The sequence below is a fragment of the Entelurus aequoreus genome, linkage group LG16 (assembly GCF_033978785.1).
Source record: "Entelurus aequoreus isolate RoL-2023_Sb linkage group LG16, RoL_Eaeq_v1.1, whole genome shotgun sequence".
NCBI classification, from domain to species: Eukaryota; Metazoa; Chordata; class Actinopteri; order Syngnathiformes; family Syngnathidae; genus Entelurus; species Entelurus aequoreus.
This window is the reverse complement of record NC_084746.1, coordinates 48,424,095-48,446,716: the sequence shown is the minus strand read 5'-3', so window position 1 is coordinate 48,446,716 and position 22,622 is coordinate 48,424,095. Positions and strand designations below refer to the sequence as shown.

General features: G+C 40.4%; 1 protein-coding gene across 3 annotated transcripts in view; it reads left to right on the top strand.

The window, feature by feature from the left end:
* The window catches only part of atp1a2a (ATPase Na+/K+ transporting subunit alpha 2a), a 180,544-nt gene that overhangs the window by 79,561 nt on the left and 78,361 nt on the right, over positions 1 to 22,622 (top strand). For 2 of the 3 annotated variants that reach the window (XM_062023159.1, XM_062023160.1), the window contains one exon: positions 20,890 to 20,999. The exons of the other annotated variant lie outside the window; for it this stretch is intronic. In XM_062023159.1, coding sequence (XP_061879143.1) covers positions 20,890 to 20,999 — 110 coding nt within the window. The remainder of the gene's footprint in view (positions 1 to 20,889; positions 21,000 to 22,622) is intronic. 3 annotated transcript variants of the gene reach the window in all.

The window sequence follows — 22,622 nt, the reverse complement described above, 5'->3', positions numbered from 1 at the left end:
CTGGCCCAGGTGACATGTCATCCAAAATCCCGGCTAATGTTTGAAACATGTCAAATATCCCCACGTCCACTCGCCGCCCTCCACAATTCCAGTTTGGCTCTGAATGCTGCTATTTTATCGACCAACTTGAACACTGTCGTTAGTTTTCCCTGCAGTGACAATTTAAGTTCGTTGAGCAGATTGAATATGTCGCTAAAGTAAGATAGATTGGCGACCCATTCCCTGACACTAAAATGAGCCGCCAACGGCGACTATTTTTTCCGGAAATATCTATGCAGCGGCTCTTGTAACTCAAACACTCTGGCCAGTGATCTTCCTCTGGATAGCCATTTTATTTCGTTGTGTAAGAGTGCGATGTTTGTGCTCGGCAACCATCTCCTCACATAGCTGCTCAATCAGGCGGGAGTTAAGCACACCAGTCTTAGACTTCCTTTTTTTTTGTCATTCAAATTTTAACTTTACAGTACAGATAAGAACGAAATTTTGTTGCATTAGCTCGTGGTAGTGCAGGATAAAAGAGCGATAAGGTGCAGATATACACTACCGTTCAAAAGTTTGGGGTCACCCAAACAATTTTGTGGAATAGCCTTCATTTCTAAGAACAAGAATAGACTGTCGAGTTTCAGATGAAAGTTCTCTTTTTCTGGCCATTTTGAGCGTTTAATTGAGCCCACAAATGTGATGCTCCAGAAACTCAATCTGCTCAAAGGAAGGTCAGTTTTGTAGCTTCTGTAACGAGCTAAACTGTTTTCAGATGTGTGAACATGATTGCACAAGGGTTTTCTAATCATCAATTAGCCTTCTGAGCCAATGAGCAAACACATTGTACCATTTGAACACTGGAGTGATAGTTGCTGGAAATGGGCCTCTATACACCTATGTAGATATTGCACCAAAAACCAGACATTTGCAGCTAGAATAGTCTTTTACCACATTAGCAATGTATAGAGTGTATTTCTTTTTTTAAGTTAAGACTAGTTTAAAGTTATCTTCATTGAAAAGTGAATTTTTTTTTTTCTCCGTTTTTTTTCTAAGTGTCTGATCGAGAGAAGGTAAAAAGAGGTGCTTTTTACCCTCTTTCGATTTGGTACTTAGAAAAAATTCCCCACTTCCCCTGTGACTTTGCTGGGTGCGTCCTGGCCATGCTGGGCGCATCCTGGCACCCCTGGACTCGGGTGACCTGCTGCTGGACTTGTGGCACTCGAACCTGGGTGTGATTTTTGCTCATTTTCACGACTTTTCCCAGACTTTCCCCACTTTTCTACCCCACTTCCCCTGTGACTTTGCTGGGTGCGTCCTGGCCATGCTGGGCACCTCCTGGCACCCCTGGGCTCGGGTGGAACGCGGCGGGACTTGCTGCACTCGAACCTGGGTGTGATTTTTGCTCATTTTCATGACTTTTTCCAGACTTTCCCCACTTTTCTACCCCACTTCCCCTGTGACTTTGCTGGGTGCGTCCTGGCCATGCTGGGCGCCTCCTGGCACCCCTGGGCTCGGGTGGAAACGCGGCGGGACTTGTGGCACTCAAACCTGGGTGTGATTTTTGATCACTTCCGGGAATTTTTCCAGACTTTCCCCACTTTTCTACTCCACTTCCCCTGTGACTTTGCTGGGTGCGTCCTGGCCATGCTGGGCGCATCCTGGCACCCCTGGACTCGGGTGACCTGCTGCGGGACTTGCTGCACTCGAACCTGGGTGTGATTTTTGCTCATTTTCATGACTTTTTCCAGACTTTCCCCACTTTTCTACCCCACTTCCCATGTGACTTTGCTGGGTGCGTCCTGGCCATGCCGGGCGCCTCCTGGCACCCCTGGGCTCGGGTGGAAACGCGGCGGGACTTGTGGCACTCAAACCTGGGTGTGATTTTTGATCACTTCCGGGAATTTTTCCAGACTTTCCCCACTTTTCTACACCACTTCCCCTGTGACTTTGCTGGGTGCGTCCTGGCCATGCTGGGCGCCTCCTGGCACCCCTGGGCTCGGGTGGAAACGCGGCGGGACTTGTGGCACTCAAACCTGGGTGTGATTTTTGATCACTTCCGGGAATTTTTCCAGACTTTCCCCACTTTTCTACTCCACTTCCCCTGTGACTTTGCTGGGTGCGTCCTGGCCATGCTGGGCGCATCCTGGCACCCCTGGACTCGGGTGACCTGCTGCGGGACTTGCTGCACTCGAACCTGGGTGTGATTTTTGCTCATTTTCATGACTTTTTCCAGACTTTCCCCACTTTTCTACCCCACTTCCCATGTGACTTTGCTGGGTGCGTCCTGGCCATGCCGGGCGCCTCCTGGCACCCCTGGGCTCGGGTGGAAACGCGGCGGGACTTGTGGCACTCAAACCTGGGTGTGATTTTTGATCACTTCCGGGAATTTTTCCAGACTTTCCCCACTTTTCTACCCCACTTCCCCTGTGACTTTGCTGGGTGCGTCCTGGCCATGCTGGGCGCCTCCTGGCACCCCTGGGCTCGGGTGGAACGCGGCGGGACTTGTGGCACTCGAACCTGGGTGTGATTTTTGTTCATTTTCATGACTTTTCCCAGACTTTCCCCACTTTTCTACCCCACTTCCCCTGTGACTTTGCTGGGTGCGTCCTGGCCATGCTGGGCGCCTCCTGGCACCCCTGGGCTCGGGTGGAACGCGGCGGGACTTGTGGCATCCTTCAAAAATAAGGACATTTCAATGTGACCCCAAACTTTTGAACGGTAGTGTAAATAAATAGATTACTGTACAGATAAATATATTGCACTTTTGTATATGCGTCCACGTTTATGGATGTATGTTATATTGTCTTTATATTCCAGCGAGTTAATCCGTTATTGGGGGGAATTGAGGGGATTATAATGATGCGTTCAAGAGTCTTATGGCCTGAGGAAAGAAGCTGTTACAGAACCTGGAGGTTCTGCTACGGAGGCTGCGGAACCCCTTTCTAGAGTCCAGCAGTGAAAACAGTCCTTGGTGGGGGTGGGAGGAGTCTCTGCAGATTTTCTGAGCCCTGGTCAGGCAGCGGCTTTTTGCCATCTCCTGGATAGGAGGAAGAGGAGTCCTGATGATCTTTTCCGCCGTCGTCACCACTCTCTGCAGAGACTTCCAGTCTGAGGCACTGCAGGCTCCAGCATGCACCTTGATACGGTTAATAACTTCAACAACATATTTCAGTACGTTGTGAAGATCATCTGACATTTTTCGGGTTGTTAGACCAGTCAGGTCATAGAAGCAGCTCAAGCCGTGCACCCGCCGACACAAAAGGACCAATTTAGTTTTTCTGATATATAATCATTCAGAGACTTGAATAGTTCTGCGCCTGTAGTGTTGGTTGGCAACATCAGTACACATAACATATCCTCATAAAGATATCGCACATAAACAAGTACCGTAATTTCCGGACTATAAGCCGCACCAGCTAAATTTAGGGGAAAATACAGATTGCTCCATATATAAGCCGCACCCGACTATAAGCCGCAGGGTTTTGATGTGTAATTACCGTAGTATATAGGGCAGGGGTCACCAACCTTTTTGAAACCAAGAGCTACTTCTTGGGTAGTGATTAATGCGAAGGGCTACCAGTTTGATACACACTTAAATAAATTGCCAGAAATAGCCAATTTGCTCGATTTACCTTTAACGTTATTATTAATAATTAATTATATTTACACTTAATTGAACGGTTTAAAAGAGGAGAAAACACGAAAAAAATGACAATTAAATTTTGAAACATAGTTTATCTTCAATTTCGACTCTTTAAAATTCAAAATTCAACCGAAAAAAAGAAGAGAAAAACTTTTAAAAAGAATTTATGGAACATCATTAGTAATTTTTCCTGATTAAGATTAATTTTAGAATTTTGATGACATGTTTTAAATAGGTTAAAATCCAATCTACACTTTGTTGGAATATATAACAAATTGGACCAAGCTATATTTCTAACAAAGACAAATCATTATTTCTTCTAGAAATTCCAGAACAAAAATTTTAAAATAAATTCAAAAGACTTTGAAATAATATGTAAATTTGATTCTACAGATTTTCTAGATTTGACAGAATAATTTTTTTGAATTTTAATCATAATAAGTTTCAAAAAAAATTTCACAAATATTCTTTGTCGAAAAAACAGAAGCTAAAATGAAGAATTAAATCAAAATGTATTTATTATTCTTTACAATAAAAAAAAAGAAAAATACTTGAACATTGATTTAAATTGTCAGGAAAGATGAGGAAGGAATTCAAAAGGTAAAAAGGTATATGTGTTTAAAAATCCTAAAATCATTTTTAAAGTTGTATTTTTTCTCTAAAATTGTCTTTCTGAAAGTTATAAGAAGCAAAGTAAAAAAATTAATGAATGTATTTAAACAAGTGAAGACCAAGTCTTTAAAATATTTTCTTGGATTTTCAAATTCTATTTGAGTTTTGTCTCTCTTAGAATTAAAAATGTCAAGCAAAGCGAGACCAGCTTGCTAGTAAATAAATACAATTTAAAAAATAGAGGCAGCTCACTGGTAAGTGCTGCTATTTGAGCTATTTTTAGAACAGGCCAGCGGGCTACTCATCTGGTCCTTATGGGCTACCTGGTGCCCGCGGGCACCGCGTTGGTGACCCCTGATATAGGGGTTCCTGCTACCACGGAGGGGATTGTCGGGACAGAGATGACTGTTTGGGAACGCAAAGCGTCCCATTTATTAACAATAAATCTTTCAATCATTCAATCAAACTTTCACATCTTTGACATGGCGAACAGCATTCGTGCAGAGTACAAATAATACAACGGTGCAAAGTAATACAAAGTGCTCGCCTGTACGTTATCAAAATAACCAGCCTACCGGTATATGAAAAGTCAGTCCTTAATCATTGTGTCATCATCTTCCTCCTGCGTACTAAAACCACCGGAATCTTCTTCGTCGGTGTCGGAGAAGAACAGGCCGTAAATAAGCCGCACCCTTGTGTAAGCCGCAGGGACCAGAACGAGGGGAAAAAGTAGCGGCTTATAGTCCGGAAATTACGGTATTATTGCCTGGTTGTCAATATCAGTAGATTTGTCAACCTGGATGGCGTACCACGGTGACTTTTTAATCCTCTTCAACAATTGAGCTTCACTAGCTATGTGCACATGGACACAGTTAATCGGATTAAAAGCCTATTTGAAATAATCATTCATGTAAACGCACCATTCGGATCAAAGTTAAATTCGGATCGAGATGGGTGGTTTATGCCGATAGTCATTCAGATAAGAGCACATGAAAACACTTCCTCTAGTCCACTGCATCCCACACTTTGCATTGGACTTGGTGATGTATGGCTTAGATGCAGCTGCAAGGCCATGGAAACCCATTCCATGAAGCTCTCTGCGTACTGTACGTGGGCTAATTGGAAGGTCACATGAAGTTTGGAGCTCTGTAGCAACTGACAGTGCAGAAAGTCTTTGCTCTACGCGCTTCAGCATCCGCTGACCCCTCTTTGTCAGTTTACGTGGCCTACCACTTGGTGGCTGACTTGCTGTTGTTCCCAAACTCTTCACTTTTCCTATAATGAAGTTGACTTTCGAATATTTAGGAGCGAGGAAATTTCACGACTGGATTAGTTGCTCAGGTGGCATCCTATGACAGTTCCACGCTGGAAATCACTGAGAGCGGCCCATTCTTTCACAAATGTTTGTAGAAACAGTCTCCATGCCTAAGTGCTTGATTTTATACACCGGGCCAAGTGATTAGGACACCTGATTCTCATCATTTGGATGGTTGGCCAAATACTTTTGGCAATATAGTGTAAGTGCCCTAAAGTAAAGAAGCTGGTCTCTTGATGAGGTGGCTCGGTGCAGTCAGACAAATTTTAGAACTGTCTGCATTACTTTATTTGCAATAAATAAATTATCGATTATTGACGTCTACTAATTGATTTTACATTCGCCAATTTCCGAATTGCGATGCATCTAAAAATCAATTATTTCCCCCACCTATAAAGTGAGCTATAAAAACGCATTCAATCTCATTGGGAAGAACTCCTGTTCAACAACATTTAGGCTATGATTCCCATTTCTGATTTTGTTGTTAAATCCGATTTTTTTGTGTAGTCGTTAACATTACAAAAAAAAAAAATGCAATGTCTAATATGAAGGGATTGCGTCTGTGAAGTGACCCGAATGTGCAAAAAAACATGACATCATTGGCGCCGCAATGCGTCAACCCAAAAGTAAATATAGCTTCAACTGATGTAGCCTGGGGCATTTGCAACAATTTAAAGAATTTTGTGCGACCACAGTCCAATGTTCCCTCTAAGGCAGTGGTTCTTAACCTTGTTGGAGGTACCGAACCCCACCAGTTTCATATGCGCATTCACCGAACCCTTCTTTAGTGAAAAACAAAATGTTTTTTTTCAAATTCAAGACAACGTTATATGTTTTTGGTAACACTTTAGTATGGGGAACATATTCTAAGTAACAAAGACTTAATTTAGAGTTATTTGGTTAGGTTTGAGGTTAGGGTTAGGGTTAGAGGGTTAGGGCCAGGGTTAGAGGGTTAGGGTTATAATAAGGCCATGCCGAATAAGGCTTTAATAAGTACTTAATAATGACTAGTTAAGAGCCAATATGTTACTAATTTGCATGTTAATAAGCAACTAATTAATGGTGAATATGTTCCCCATACTAAAGTGTTACCATATTTTTTTACTGGTGCACAAAATGAACCGTGCATGAACATCACCTTATTCAAAGAACAAAACCAACACAGTGCATAAACTCACCACAAATTACACACCTGCAAATCAGTGTGACTTCTGCTGTACCCGTAATACGCCGATAGGGAGAAGTTTTTATTTACACGATGAGTCGGGTGTGTCTTGACCTCCCCTGAGCCCGACTCACCGAACCCCTAGGGTTCGATCGAACCCAGGTTAAGAACCACTGGTCTAAGGTGTGTGGCTGCCCAATTGCGCACTGCTCCTGTGTCCTCCGCACGGAAAATGTTTGCAGTGCACAAAATCCAAATCCCCAATAATAACAGAAGAAATGAACAAATTAAAAAGATGGTTTGACAAAAACAAACTGTCTTTGAATCGCAGTAAAACTAAAATAATGCTATTTGGTAACAGTAGAAGGGAAAGTCAAACACAAATACAAATAGACGGAGTACACATTGAAAGGGTAAAAGAAAACACATTTTTGGGCGTAATAAATAATAAAATGAATTGGAAATTTCATGTAAAAAATATACAACATAAAGTAGCAAGAAACACGTCAATAATGAATAAAACAAAACCTGTTCAAGGCAGCACGGTGCCTGGGAATAGGTTGATTGGCAACACTAAATTGGCCCTAGTGTGTGAATAATAATAATAATAATAATACCGGGGATTTATGTAGCGCTTTTCTAAGTACCCAAAGTCGCTTTACATGTAGAACCCATCATTCATTCACACCTGGTGGTGGTAAGCTACTTTCATAGCCACAGCTGCCCTGGGGTAGACTGACCAACGGCCCCTCCGACCACCACCTATCATTCATCATTCAATTCACCGGTGTGAGTGGCACAGGGTAAAGTGTCCCGCCGAAGGACACAACGGCAGCGATTTTTGGATGGTAAGAGGCGGGGAGCGAACCTGCAACCCTCAGGTTTCTGGCACGGTTGCTCTACCCACTACGCCATGCCGCCCCACAATGTGAATGTGAGTGTGAATGTTGTCTGTCTGTGTTGGCCCTGCGATGAGGTGGCGGCTTGTCCAGGGTGTACCCCGCCTTCCGCCCGATTGTAGCTGAGATAGGCTCCAGCGCCCCCCGCGACCCCGACAGGAATAAGCGGTAGAAAATGGATGGATGGATGTTCTAGACCAGGGGTCGGCAACCCACGGCTCCGGAGCCGAATGCGGCTCTTTGACCACTCTGATGCGGCTCAGCTACATACTTGCCGACCCCCCCGATTTTCCCAGGAGACTTATGGATCTCAGTGTCTCTCTTAGATAACTCCCAGGGAAAATATAATCCTATTTACACTCTAATTACTAGATAAAGGGAGTGCCCTAATTGCACTGCAGTAATTGTCCTCTATAGCATTTACAAACAGCATGCCAGCCCAGCCACATGTTGTATGTTGCTTTTACTTGCACACACAGGAGACAGCAAAGCATACTTATTCATCAGCCACACAGCTTACACTGACGGTAGCCGTATCAAACAACTTTAACATTGTTACGTTACAAATATGCGCCACACTGTGAACCCACACCAAAAAAATAATGAAAAACACATTTCTGGAGAACATCCCACCGTAACACAACATAAACACAACACAACCAATACCCAGAATCCCATGCAGCCCTAACTCTTCCGGTCTACATTATACACCCCCGCTACCACCAAATCCCCCACACATCAAACCCCCCCCCTCTCCGTGCGTTGGTTGAGCGGAAGAGTTAGGGCTGCATGGGATTCTGGGTATTGGTACCGTCAGTGTAAGATGTGTGGCTGCTGAGGTACTACGCCTTGCTGTCACTTACGTGAGCAAGCTGAAGCTGCATTCTACATGTGGTCGAGCAGGTACACTGTTAGGGCAGGCTGTAGAGGGCGCCAAAAGCAGTGTCATCACGCCCCGATATTTGGGAGTCTCCCGGGTTAAAATGAGTGGGTTGGCAAGTATGATGCCATCAAGCGCCATTCATTCAAAACTCGCGGGCCGCACTAACATCAAATTTCCACATTAAAGTGCGTGTGTCGGAGACCCCTGGTTGACATAGCACAAAGCATTTAAGCTTTGTATGCGGTGTTTTTCATTTTAAATTTAATTTTTTTTTTTGTGGCTCCCATTATTTTCTTTCATTTGTGAAACTTGCCAAAATGGCTCTTTGAGTGGTAAAGGTTGCCGACCCCTGTTCTAGACCAAAATTTACTTCATATTCTCTACTGCTCGCTAGCGTTACCATATCTGAGTTATTGTGCAGAAATATGGGAAAACAACTACAAATGTGTGCTTCATTCACTAACTGTGTTCCAAAAAAGACCAGTTAGAATAATACATAATGTTGGATATAGAGAACATACAAACCCTTTATTCATTAAATCACAATTATTGAAATTCAACGATTTGGTGCATTTGCAAACAGCTAAAATGATGTATAAAGCAAACTATAATCTGCTACCCAAGAATGTACAACAACTCTTCTCAACAAAAGAGGAGAAATACAACCTTAGAGGAAAATCGCATTTAAAACATTTGTATGCTCGTACAACACTTAAAATAATTAGTAAATCTGCATGTGGAATTAAATTATGGAATGGATTAACCAAAGCAATCCAACAAAGCACCAATATGATTCAGTTTAAGAGACTGTTGAAACTACAAGTGTTTACAAAGTACACAGAACAAGAATTATGAAGAACATCTTGAACCCTTATTTTTTTGTCTTTTTCTTTTTTTTATTGTGACAAATATTATTTATGTATTTAATATTTGTTTGCTTACTATGGTATATTATTTATTCATTAGTTCACTGATCTGTTACAGAGAACAAGGAAATTGGATAGTATTGCCATGGTATGAAAAGGGGTAGGATTAAATAAGCTCAGCTTCTTCCTACTCCTTTTCGGACGTGCTGTAATGAAACAACTGGAAATGTGCGATGCATTACATTGTGTCGTATGCATGCTCGAAATAAACTGAAACTGAACTGAACCGAACAAATCCAGTCTAAACTGTGACAAAAAATAAACACATCATTTATTCTGTACCATTTTGTAATGCAATTCTGTGAGTAACAGGTGACAACAAGCGGTCACATCGGATAAAACAATGACGACGTCTGCCGAGACGTTTTTAAGGAGGACAACCAGTCGTTCTGCATCAACAGACCCAGCTGCAGAAAAACATCTAAGTGAGGGCATTACATTTTTTTCACGGGGGTAAACTTTTTAACCTGCAATTTATTTGCTTCATGCTGAACAATGGTTCTGTGACCACTCCTACAATAGGTAGGAGAAACAACATTTTCTCTCACTAAAAATAGGCAGTTCACCCCAAAATCTAAAATACAAACGAACAAAATTGTGGAGGGCCGTTTCCATTTATTCAACTCAAGCATGTATTGAAAAAGCACACCAACATGAGTTGTGTTCTCCTACTGGAAACAGAAGCACTGAACAATGAAGTAAACATTCATACTGGGAGAGGTAGGGAGCACAAGGATCAGGACTAAGCACTTACCCTTCTGCCTACCAGTGATGACAGCAGTTTTTAATTTAGGTCATAGTCCTATGACGAAAAATGTGTTTTAGTTTTAGTCATCGTAATTTGATGATGAACTGAGTTTATTTCGGTCATATAATCAACGGTCATAAACGGTCTCTAGGGGCACATACTTCTTTTACATCATCTGGTATTATATGGGACTTTTGAACTAAAAAAAGAAGACTTTTAGAGGGTTTTCCTATACTTCATTTTTCAGTTGTCCCCAAAGGAATTTGAAAAAAAAATAAAAAATCAGCCACCAAAGCCTTTTCCTCCCAGCAACATGAAACGTTGTTTATTTTTTATTTGAAATTAGTTTATTTCGGTCATATAATCAACCATTTTGTGTAATAAATTTAACAGTACATATTATACATACACACACAAAAAGAAAAACAATGACCGAAAAAGGAATAGGCTGAAGCCAAGGCTTATATTTACCTATCCTATACCTTCACTGAAAATTACATTACCTGGAACATCTACGTTAAAAAAAAATCAATGGGATGAAAGTAATCATTGCTATATTTTATAATTTTCTATTATTTCACCTTTCAAGGCTTTCTTAAACCTTAACAAAGAACTACACGTCTTCAACTCATCACTGAGCTTGTTCCACCATTTAACTCCTAAAACTGAAATACATTTGTATTTTGTATTCGTTCTTACTTTACCTATTTCAAAAATCAATATCCCCCCGTAAATTACAGTTTTCTCCTCTTAATTTAAATAACCTAAGAATACAAGCTGAAAAGCTGTTGTTCTTTACTCAAAACACAACTTCCATTGTTTTTAAAAACACGATATCTAAAAATTTGGTAACACTTTAGTATGGGGAACACATATTCACCATTAATTAGTTGCTTATTAACATGCAAATTAGTAACATATTGGCTCTTAATTAGTCATTATTAAGTACTTATTAATGCCTTATTCTGCATGGCCTTATTATACAACCAGTAAGCCATTAACTAAGAATTAACTAACCCGAAAACTAACACTTATTGCTTATTAGTAACCCTAACCCTAACCAACTATTTTTTTCCTCTAATCTTTAGCTTCTTTATACCTAACCCTAACCCCAACCCCTACCCTAACCCCAACCCTAACCCTTATATATTCCCCTAGTGTCCAAATAACTCTAAATTAAGTCTTTGTTACTTTAATAAGAAACTAATTAATGGTGAATATGTTCCCCATACTAAAGTGTTTCCGACAATTTTAACACATTAGAACGTATAAATAATGGATTGGTATGTTCATAGTAGCACGCTTTGTGTATTATTCTAATTACCCTTTTTTTAAGTTTAATTGTTGGGTCTATGTTTGTTTTGTAAACATTTCCCCAAACTTCAACACAATATGTTAAATATGGAAAATAAAAGAATAATATAACATATGCAGACATTTCTTATTCAGCATGTGTCTTACTTTATAAAGAATAGCAATGGATTTGGATATTTTTCCCTTTATATATTCAATCTGCGGTTTCCAACATAATTTATGATCGATTATTACTCCCAAGAATTTAGTTTCATACACTCTATCAATAATTGATTTAGTTTGTCTAATTTTAGTCAACAAAAAAACTACTTATTTCTTATTTTTTCAGCTAAAATTACAGTAAATTGAGTCGACTAAAATATAAAGTATGGTAGATAAGGCCTCTTTAAAGGCCTACTGAAAGCCACTACTACCGACCACGCAGTCTGATAGTTTATATATCAATGATGAAATCTTAACATTGCAACACATGCCAATACGGCCGGGTTAACTTACAAAGTGACATTTAAAACTTCCCGGGAAATATCCGACTGAAACATCGCGGTATGATGACGTATGCGCGTGACGAAGTCCGAGTAACGGAAGTTATGGTACCCCGTAGAATCCTATACAAAAAGCTCTGTTTTCATTTCATAATTCCACAGTATTCTGGACATCTTTTGCAATTTTTTTAATGAACAATGAAGGCTGCAGAGAAGACAGTTGTAGGTGGGATCGGTGTATTAGCAGCGGACTACAGCAACACAACCAGGAGGACTTTGTTGGAGCGCTAGCCGCGCTAGCCGCCGACCTCACCTTGACTTCCTACGTCTCCGGGCCGCCAAACGCATCGGGTGAAGTCCTTCGTCCTTCTGCCGATCGCTGGAACGCAGGTGAGCACGGGTGTTGATGAGCAAATGAGGGCTGGCTGACGTAGGTGGAGAGCTAATGTTTTTAGCATAGCTCTGTGCAGTCCGGTTGCTAAGTTAGCTTCAATGGCGTCGTTAGCACAGCATTGTTAACCTTCGCCAGCCTAGAAAGCATTAACCGTGTATTTACATGTCCACGGTTTAATAGTATTGTTAATTTTCTATCTATCCTTCCAGTCAGGGGTTTATTTCTTTTGTTTCTATATGCAGTTAAAGCAAGATGCTATCACGTTAGCTCGTAGCTAAAGCATTTCGCCGATGTATTGTCGTGGAGATAAAAGGCACTGAATGTCCATTTTGCGTTCTCGACTCTCATTTTCAAGAGGATATAGTATCCCAGGTGGTTTAAAATACAAATCCGTGATCCACAATAGAAAAAGGAGAGAGTGTGGAATCCAATGAGCCAGCTTGTACCTAAGTTACGGTCAGAGCGAAAAAACATACGTCCATCGCTGCCTCTCAAGTCATTCACTGTAACGTTCCTCATCTACGAATCTTTCATCCTCGCTCAAATTAATGGGGTAATCATCACTTTCTCGGTCCGAATCTCTCTCGCTCCATTGTAAACAACGGGGAATTGTGAGGAATACTAGCTCCTGTGACGTCACGCTACTTCCGGTACAGGCAAGGCTTTTTTTTTATCGTCGATTTTCTCTACTAAATCCTTTCAGCAAAAATATGGCAATATCGCGAAATGATCAAGTATGACACATAGAATGGATCTGCTATTCCCGTTTAAATAAAAAAAAATCATTTCAGTAGGCCTTTAAAGTTTATTTGAAAGCACCTTTATTTAGACGACCTGTAAAGCATTAGTTTAACCTAAAGTAGCACGATTTCTAGGTCAGGAATGATGTAATTAGTAATTTTTTGCTGCACAGGTAAATGCCAATAGATACGTTTCAGGCACTTTTTCACATTTGTATGCTATGTCTCTGACAAAGCAGGTATGTATGTGTGTTGTGAAACGGAGTTACGATGCATACTTTCATCATCATTTGTTTATGAGTGCTAGAGAACCAGGCCCCACAATACCTGACCGAGCTGCTGCATCATCATACCTCGTCTAGAGCCTTAAGGCCAGCTGACCAAATGCTTTTGGCGGTCCCCAGATCCAGGCTAAAGACCAGAGGGGACAGAGCCTTTTCCGTTGCCGCCCCTAAGCTCTGGAACAGCCTTCCCCTCCACATTAGGTCTTCAAAACCCTCCTTAAGACCTACCTCTTCTCTCTGGCCTTTGACCTGAGCTGAGTCCGCCCAGTAGGCCACCATTTCTAGTCCCGCCCCCCTCCCACCCCTTCGCTTTAGTTTTATTTTTCAATTTGTCACACTTTTATTATTATTATTTTTATTCTGCACATTTTTACTTTTTATTCGACCCCCTTTTACCTATTGCATTTGCACTTTCTGCACATTCATTGTTTCTGGTTTTTTTTTTGTTTTTTTTTTGCCTCTTTTTTTTTTCTTTTCTCTATGCTTTTTTAACCTGTAAAGCAGTGGTCCCCAACCACAACAATCGGTACCGGGCCGCGGTACAAGAAATTTAAATGAAATCAACATAAAAAACACAATATATACATTATATATCAATATAGATCAATACAGTCTGCAGGGATACAGTCCGTAAGCACACATGGTTGTATTTATTTATGTAAAAAAAAAACAAAAAAAAACGTTTTTTTTAAATACCCCCCCCCCCCCCCCATTTTCAAGCGCTGACCGGTCCGCAGCTACAAAAAGGTTGGGGACCACTGCTGTAAAGCACTTTGGTTCAATTTAAAAGTTGTTGAAAACGTGCTATATAAATAAAGTTGACTTGACTTGACTTGACAGAAAATACACCTAGATTTTAACTTACAGTTGTGTAGATCATGATGTCACGATTGATCACTCGCCCTCTGATGGCATCATATAGTGACAAAAACAAAACGTGTCCTCTTCAGCAGTGGTCCCCAACCTTTTTGTACTTGCGGACCGAAAATTTGTCCCACGGATAAATTGTCATAAAGAAATACAATCATGTGTGCTTACGGACTGTATCCCTGCAGACTGTATTGATTTATATTGATATATAATGTATATATTGTGTTTTTTTATGTTGATTTAATTTTTAAAAAAATATATATATATATATTTTTTTAATTTCTTGTGCGGCCGCGGCCCGGTACCAATCGGTCCACGGCCCGGTGGTTGGGGACCACTGCTCTTCAGTACAATCTATGTACAAAAAACCCCAAAAAACCCCCCCCGGATTTTAACATGGCAAAAAGAAGGAAATAATGATCTGGCCAAAATCCCTCCAAAAATTACAGCTAAAAACTACAATGGCCGATATTTGATGATTTCCATGCGTCCTGTCATGATAAACACATATTAAAGTTAAAGTACCAATGATTGTCACACACACACTAGGTGTGGTGAAATGTGTCCTCTGTATTTGACCCATCCCCTTGTTGTACCCCCTGGGAGGTGAGGGGAGCAGTGAGCATCAGCGGTGGCCGCGCCCGGTAATCATTTTTGGTGATTCAACCCCCAATTCTAACCCTTGATGCTGAGTGCCAAGCAGGGAGGTAATGAGTCCCATTTTTATAGTCTTTGGTATGACTCGGCCGGGGTTTGAACTCACAAACTCTCAGGGCGGGCACTCTAACCACAAGGCCACTGAGCAGGCTAAATATGCAAATCATATTTAAATTAGCCATGTGACTGAGCTCCCACACTCGGCCCGATCAGAATTTACCGACAAGCAGTAGGAGGTACTTCTCGCTGAAGTGAAGGCAGGTTGTCCTCTGGCATTTCCAGCGAACAGAAGATAGTTGACTGGGATAAAGTGTGCGAGGCTGTCAGTGCTTTGGGGTCAGAGAACCACACACAGGAACAAATAAGAAATAAGTGGTACTACATCAGGAAGAAGGTGAAGTAAAAGATAGATGTGACCAAAACAGGCAGAGATAAAGTAGTGCTCAACCCGTTTGAAAAGATAGCTACTGCAATGATACGTGAAACTTTCAAAGACCCCCAAGATAAATATAATTTGTGTAATTTAAAGTGTGTTGATACAGTAGCCTGCACACATCCGGATTAGAGTTCCATGTGAAAATTGTGTAATATTTGGTTTGAAATCTTTGAAATTTCAACATGCCGGCATACCAAAAAGGATTCAAAATACTTTGACTCTTGTTTAATTAATCAATTTATTATTATAACACAGGAGAGCTACTTGCGGCAGCAGCCACGTGACACAGAGTCGTGTACTAATCCAGCAAAACTAAGTCAGTACAAGGACATGCTTGTGTTGTAATGTTGATGCTCAGAATGCCGTTTTTCTGTGAATGCACCTCGCGTGTGGTGAGAGGACAAACACAAATAGATCGTTAGCGCACAATTGTGGCGATGTCAGACGAGCGCTACGACGGTGTTTGCTTGTCGATCTGATTGTTGAGCCTTTATTTAACCAGGTAAAATCCCATTGAGATCAAAGATCTCTTTTCCAAGGGAGACCTGACCAAGAGGGCAGCAGCAAGGCTACATTAAAAACAGTAAACAACACATAAAACATCAAATTTACAACATTAAAACTTGCTTATATGACACATGTGCATACAGACAAGGTAGACTACAATCCTTTCACAGGAGCCTTAAACTCATTTAATGTACCGTATTTTTCGGAGTATAAGTCGCTTCGGAGTATAAGTCGCACCGGTCGAAAATGCATAATAAAGAAGGAAAAAAACATATATAAGTCGCACTGGAGTATAAGTCGCATTTTTGGGGGAAATGTATTTGATAAAACCCAACACCAAGAATAGACATTTGAAAGGCAATTTGAAATAAATAAAGAATAGTGAACAACAGGCTGAATAAGTGTACGTTATATGAGGCATAAATAACCAACTGAGAAAGTGCCTGGTATGTTAACGTAACATATTATGGTAAGAGTCATTCAAATAACTATAACATATAGAACATGCTATACGTTTACCAAACAATCTGTCACTCCTAATCGCTAAATCCCATGAAATCTTATACGTCTAGTCTCTTACGTGAATGAGCTAAATAATATTATTTGATATTTTACGCTAATGTGTTAATCATTTCACACATAAGTCGCTCCTGAGTAGGGATGATGTTTGATAAGGAATTATCGAGTTCGAGCCTATTATCGAATCCTCTTATCGAACCGATTCCTTATCGATTCTCTTATCGAGTCCAGATAGGTTGTTGTATATGGAAAAAAACACAATATTTGGTTTAACAAAAGCTCACTTTTATTATATAAGAAAAAAATAAAATCTAGTAAATAAATAAATATTGACTGTTACCCACCTAAAAAAATAAAATAAAATAAATAAATATTGACTGTTGTTACCCAAAGTATATTAAGTGGGATTTTTCTGAAAAACAAATATATACAGTAACACAAAAACAACATGTCTCTGTGATCACTATAGGTGTATAAATAATAATATAGTGTTAAATAAAATCAGTCCCTTGGGCACAATACTGAAAATAATACAGCTCTCCAAAAAGTGCACTTCTGCTGCTATTTGACATAACTGTTTGTTATGATGCTTTGACATTTTTGCACTTTATTTCTTTATTGAAAGAACATTCTATGAAGAGAAAAGTTGTTTGCAAATGTGGTTACAATGCTAAAAAATGAAAAGTTAAAGCTAAAAAAAGAAATACACTTTATTGAGTTAACATTATTTCTTTATGGGGGAAAAATGTTATGAGCTAGAGAATATAACAACTACACTACCCAGCATGCAACGGGAGTTACGAGCATGCGCGGTAGCCCCGAAAAGTGTTGCATGTTGCCACGCTGTGAAAGTAAACGTCAAGAACTCAGCCAACACGCCTCGTCTGCATTATTTATAATTAGACAAACAACACATCTACAGTGTGATTTTGTTTTGTTTACAAGGAAAGAAAAACAAAAGTTAAATAAGGGAGATGTCATATATATGTATGTGCTGCGGTTGCTTTAAGAACGTTGCGACAGCTGCCGTAAAGGAGGTGCGTTGCTAGCCTGGTTGCTATGTTTCCGGTTGGTGGTAAAAGTGTTCGTCATGTGTTTGTACCCTGCTAAAATCTCTCAGTAAAGTTATTCATTGGATTATACCTTTTGTTTTGAACTTTATTACACCTTGGAGCGCTTTTTCCCGTCCATTTTTTTCCTGCTTTCGCTATCTGCGCCTAATGACTGAGCTACGTGACGTCAATTCTTGTGATGTCCCACGGAGCATTTCTGGTCGGGACGGGATTCGTTCTGAGGGATTCGAATAAAGAACCAACTCTTTTCTTTACTATAGTGGTCTCGATAACGGGTACCGGTTCTCAAAAAGGGATTCGAGTCCGAGGACTCGGTTCTTTTCTTATCGAACAACCGAGAAAACCGGTTTCGAGTATCATCCCTACTCCTGAGTATAAGTCGCACCCCCTAGCTAGCCAAACTATGAAAAAAAATGTGATTTATAGTCCGAAAAATACGGTAACAAGGGTTTGAAGTTGAAGATTCGATTGTAGGTCATTCGAAGCCTTCGGTGCTGAAAACCTAAATGCTTTCTTGCCAAGTTCAGTTCTTACTTTGGGGACGACAAATTGCAGAACATTCATTGAACGAAGATTGTGACTTCCTTGTTTCTTTGTTAAAAGACAAGACAGATAAGTTGGAGTGATTATCAGAATGGGTCATCTTAATGCAAGAGTCGTGTATTCACCGAGCAAAATTAGAGTTGGTGTGCCGACATGCTTGCGTTGTAATGTTGATGCTCAAAATTCCGTTATTCGTGGTTGCCCCTTGCGTGTAGTGAGAAAGTGTTGTGTTGCTGCTGTACAGAGTTTAAGAATACTCTACCTCATGTTTGCTTCATGCATCTGCCACTTAGTTTAAGCACAAATATTAGGCACCAACATCTCCCGGTCTGGTGGTCACTCGGTTTACATCGGCAAGGTGCCATTATGATACCCAGTTACGCATTTTTACAAAACGAAGCAATAGAAGAAAGTTCGTACTAGGGTTGTACGGTATACCAGTGCTAGTATAGTACCACGATGCTAATGAATTATGTACTATATATTATTATAATTAATATTATAATTATATATTATACTAAACCGCCTCTAAAAAGTACCGGTATTTTTTACGAGCATGGGCATGCGGAGTACTTACAAACAGTGTTAGACAGAAAAGGGAAAACGGACGCATTCTGGCTTGAAAACTAACGATAAAGGTGAAGTTATAACACTGAAACGCCCTCAGGAAGAGGGGCTTTAAGACATGGCTAGCTAGCTAGCGGCTAACGTCCAGGCGTAGTCTGCAGTGTTTTAGCTACTTCTAAATCATTAATCCTCGCCTCCATGGCGACAAATAAAGTAAGTTTCTTACAAGTATCATCCCTGCAGGACGAGGAATAGCTAAACATGCTCACTACACACCGTAGCTCACCAGCGTCACAATGTAAACAAACACCATGGGTGGATCTACACCTGACATCCACTGTAATGATACCAAGTACAGGAGCGCATCTAGTTAATACTACTATAATTACATCAATATTTTTTAGCATCATAAAATCTTTTTTCGTTTTAAAAAAATGTATATTATGTTTATAAACTCTGGAAATATGTCCCTGGACACATGAGGACTTTGAATATGACCAATGTATGATCCTGTAACTACTTGGTATCGGATTGATACCCAAATTTGTGGTATCATCCAAAACTAATGTAAAGTATCAAACAACAGAAGAATAAGTGATTATTACATTTTAACAGAAGTGTACATAGAACATGTTAAAAGAGAAAGTAAGCAGATATTAACAGTAAATGAAGAAGTAGATTAATAATTAATTTTCTACCACTTGTCCTTAATAATGTTGACAATATAATAGAATGATAAATGACAAAATATGTTACTGCATACGTCAGCAGACTAATTAGGAGCCTTTGTTTGTTTACTTACTAATAATCCGATCCAATCCAATCCACTTTATTTATATAGCACATTTACACAACAAAAAGGTTTCCAAAGTGCTGCACAGCCATGTTAAAAACAATATTAAAAACAATATTATGCTACACCAATGACTGAATAAAAACAAAGAATAAATGAATAGAAAACCAATACAGAGACAATATAAAAAATAAATATGATTAAAAACGATTTTTAAACGGTAAAACCAATTAAAACAGTAAAATAGACATCAAAATGTATAAAAAACACACAGGACAACAGAGGACAGAAGACCACACAACTCACGTAGTGTTAAAAGCCAAAGAATAAAAGTGGGTCTTAAGACGAGACTTAAAACACTCCACTGTGGAAGCAGTTTGAACATGGAGGGGCAGAGTGTTCCAGAGTTTAGGGCCGACCACAGAGAAGGCCCTGTCTCCCCTGGTTTTAAGTCTCGTCCTGGGCACCACGAGCTGGAGCTGGCTCTCGGACCTCAGAGCGTGTGCAGGAGTGTAAATTTGGATGAGGTCCGAGATATACTGAGGTGCCAGTCCATGTAAAGCTTTAAAAACAAACAGCAAGGATTTAAAATCAATTCTAAAATGAACAGGGAGCCAGTGCAAACTCCGAAGAATTGGGGTTATATGCTCACGTTTCCTGGCCCCTGTTAAAAGTCGTGCTGCCGCGTTCTGGACTAACTGCAACCGGGAGAGAGCTTTTTGGCTAATGCCAGCATAAAATGCACTGCAGTTGTCCAGGCCACTTCAAATAAAAGCATGCACGACTTGTTCAAAAAGGTTAAAAGATAAAAATGGCTTTACCTTTGCTAAAAGACGAAGATGATAAAAACACGATTTTAAAACGCCATTGACTTGTTTGTCAAATTTAAAATCGCTGTCTATAGTGACGCCAAGGCTGGTGACTTTGGGACGCACATCATTTTGCAATGGTCCCAAGTCAGTGAGGGCCGGACCAAAAACTGAAATTTCCGTTTTTCCCTCATTCATTATTAAAAAATTCTGGGCTAACCAAGCTTTGACATCACATAGACATTGATGTCTATGTGATAAAAGAAAAGTGTTCTTGTATTTTCACTATTTTATTTAAGGACAAACTTGCAATAAGAAACATATGTTTAATGTACCCTAAGATTTTTTGTTAAAATAAAGACAATAATGCAATTTTTTGTGATTCCCCTTTATTTAGAAAAGTATCGAATTACATTTTGGCATTAATATTGGTATCGGGACAACCCTAGCTCCTATGTAATTTTAAACATTTTTGTTTAGCTTTTTAATGTTTTTTTTCTTGCATTTTTACAGCGTCCATAAGATAGCGGCACATTACATTCCAACCTCGCTGCAAGAACAACCTTGATTGGCCTACATTTACTCTTAAACTGAGTGTGACGCACAAACTTCTGTCAAAACATTGCCAGGATTTAATCACCTTAAGCTTCTCGTTCGTCTGGCGTTTTATGAGCGCGCCTATCTTTAACGGCCCTCCTACTTTAATATCACTGGTGATGTTTTTATAGGTGCAGCACCCTCATGATCCACGGCCAGGAGCAGACACTGGATGACAACTGGAAGGAGGCCTTCCAGAGCGCGTATATGGAGCTGGGAGGCCTGGGAGAGCGAGTGCTGGGTATGTTTGGCGCCGGCAGCTATCATCCACTCGGGAGGAGATAGTGTGGGAGAGACGATTGGATGCTGCCATTATCTTTTATCATCTCCTCGGGTAAGAGGGTAGTTTAGCCAAATGTCCCTTTAGAAGTGCGGCGTGTTTATCGTTGCACTTTATCCAAATGAGAATTTCCCTTTTTTTGTTTATTGTTTTGGGGGGGTGGGGGGGGTGCAATGCGGCCCAAACAAGCTGACAGGAAGCCAAACGCTGAGGAGACACAAAACGTAGAACAATGCAACACATATTTGCGTCCTGACCGAGTGTACACATACACTTTTTAATATGTTTAATGCATTTTACAGCATGGTTTCTTGAGATTTATTTGTACGTCTACTCGTGCTAGGAATAAACTATCTACATCCCTAGCAGTGATGGACTTTGTAGAAAACATAGCTGCAGCAATAGAAAAAAAAGCTTGTATTTATTGACTTATGTAAAGCTTTTGACACAATCGATTAATCCTTACTTCTGCACAAATTGGAAAACTATGGCATAAGAGCTGTTTCACAACAGTGGTTAAGTAGTTATTTAAGTAATAGATCTCAATATGTGGAAATTAATAAGACTAATTCACAGCCAAGAAGTGTAACTTGTAGGGTTCCAGAAGGCTCGGTATTGGGACCTAAGTTATTTATACTTTATTTAAAGGCCTACTGAAAGCCACTACTACCGACCACGCAGTCTGATAGTTTATATATCAATGATGAAATCTTAACATTGCAACACATGCCAATACGGCCGGGTTAACTTATAAAGTGCAATTTTAAATTTCCCGCGAAACTTCCGGTTGAAAACGTCTATGTATGATGACGTTTGCGCGTGACGTCGATGGTTGAAGCGGAAGTATTCGGACACATTGTATCCCAATCTGTTTTCATCGCAAAATTCCACAGTATTCTGGACATCTGTGTTGGTGAATCTTTTGCAATTTGTTTAATGAACAATAGAGACTGCAAAGAAGAAAGCTGTAGGTGGGATCGGTGTATTAGCGGCTGGCTGTAGCAACACAACCAGGAGGACTTTGAGTTGGAAAGCAGACGCGCTATCCGACGCTAGCCGCCGACCGCATCGATGATCGGGTGAAGTCCTTCGTCGCGCCGTCGATCGCTGGAACGCAGGTGAGCACGGGTGTTGATGAGCAGATGAGGGCTGGCGTAGGTGGAGCGCTAATGTTTTTATCATAGCTCTGACGAGGTCCCGTAGTTAAGTTAGCTTCAATGACGTCGTTAGCAACAGCATTGCTAGGCTTCGACAGGCGGCACAGCATTAACCGTGTAGTTACAGGTCCAGTGTTTGGTTCGGTGTCTCCTGATAGTAGTATTGTTGATCTGCTGTCTATCCTTCCAGTCAGGGGCTTATTTCTTTTTTATCTATCTGCATTTAAGCACGATGCTATCACGTTAGCTCCGTAGCTAAAGTGCTTCACCGATGTATTGTTGTGGAGATAAAAGTCACTGTGAATGTCCATTTCGCGTTCTCGACTCTCATTTTCAAGAGGATATAGTATTAGAGTGTCCGCCCTGAGATCGGTAGGTTGGAGTTCAAATCCCAGCCGAGTCATACCAAAGACTATAAAAATGGGAC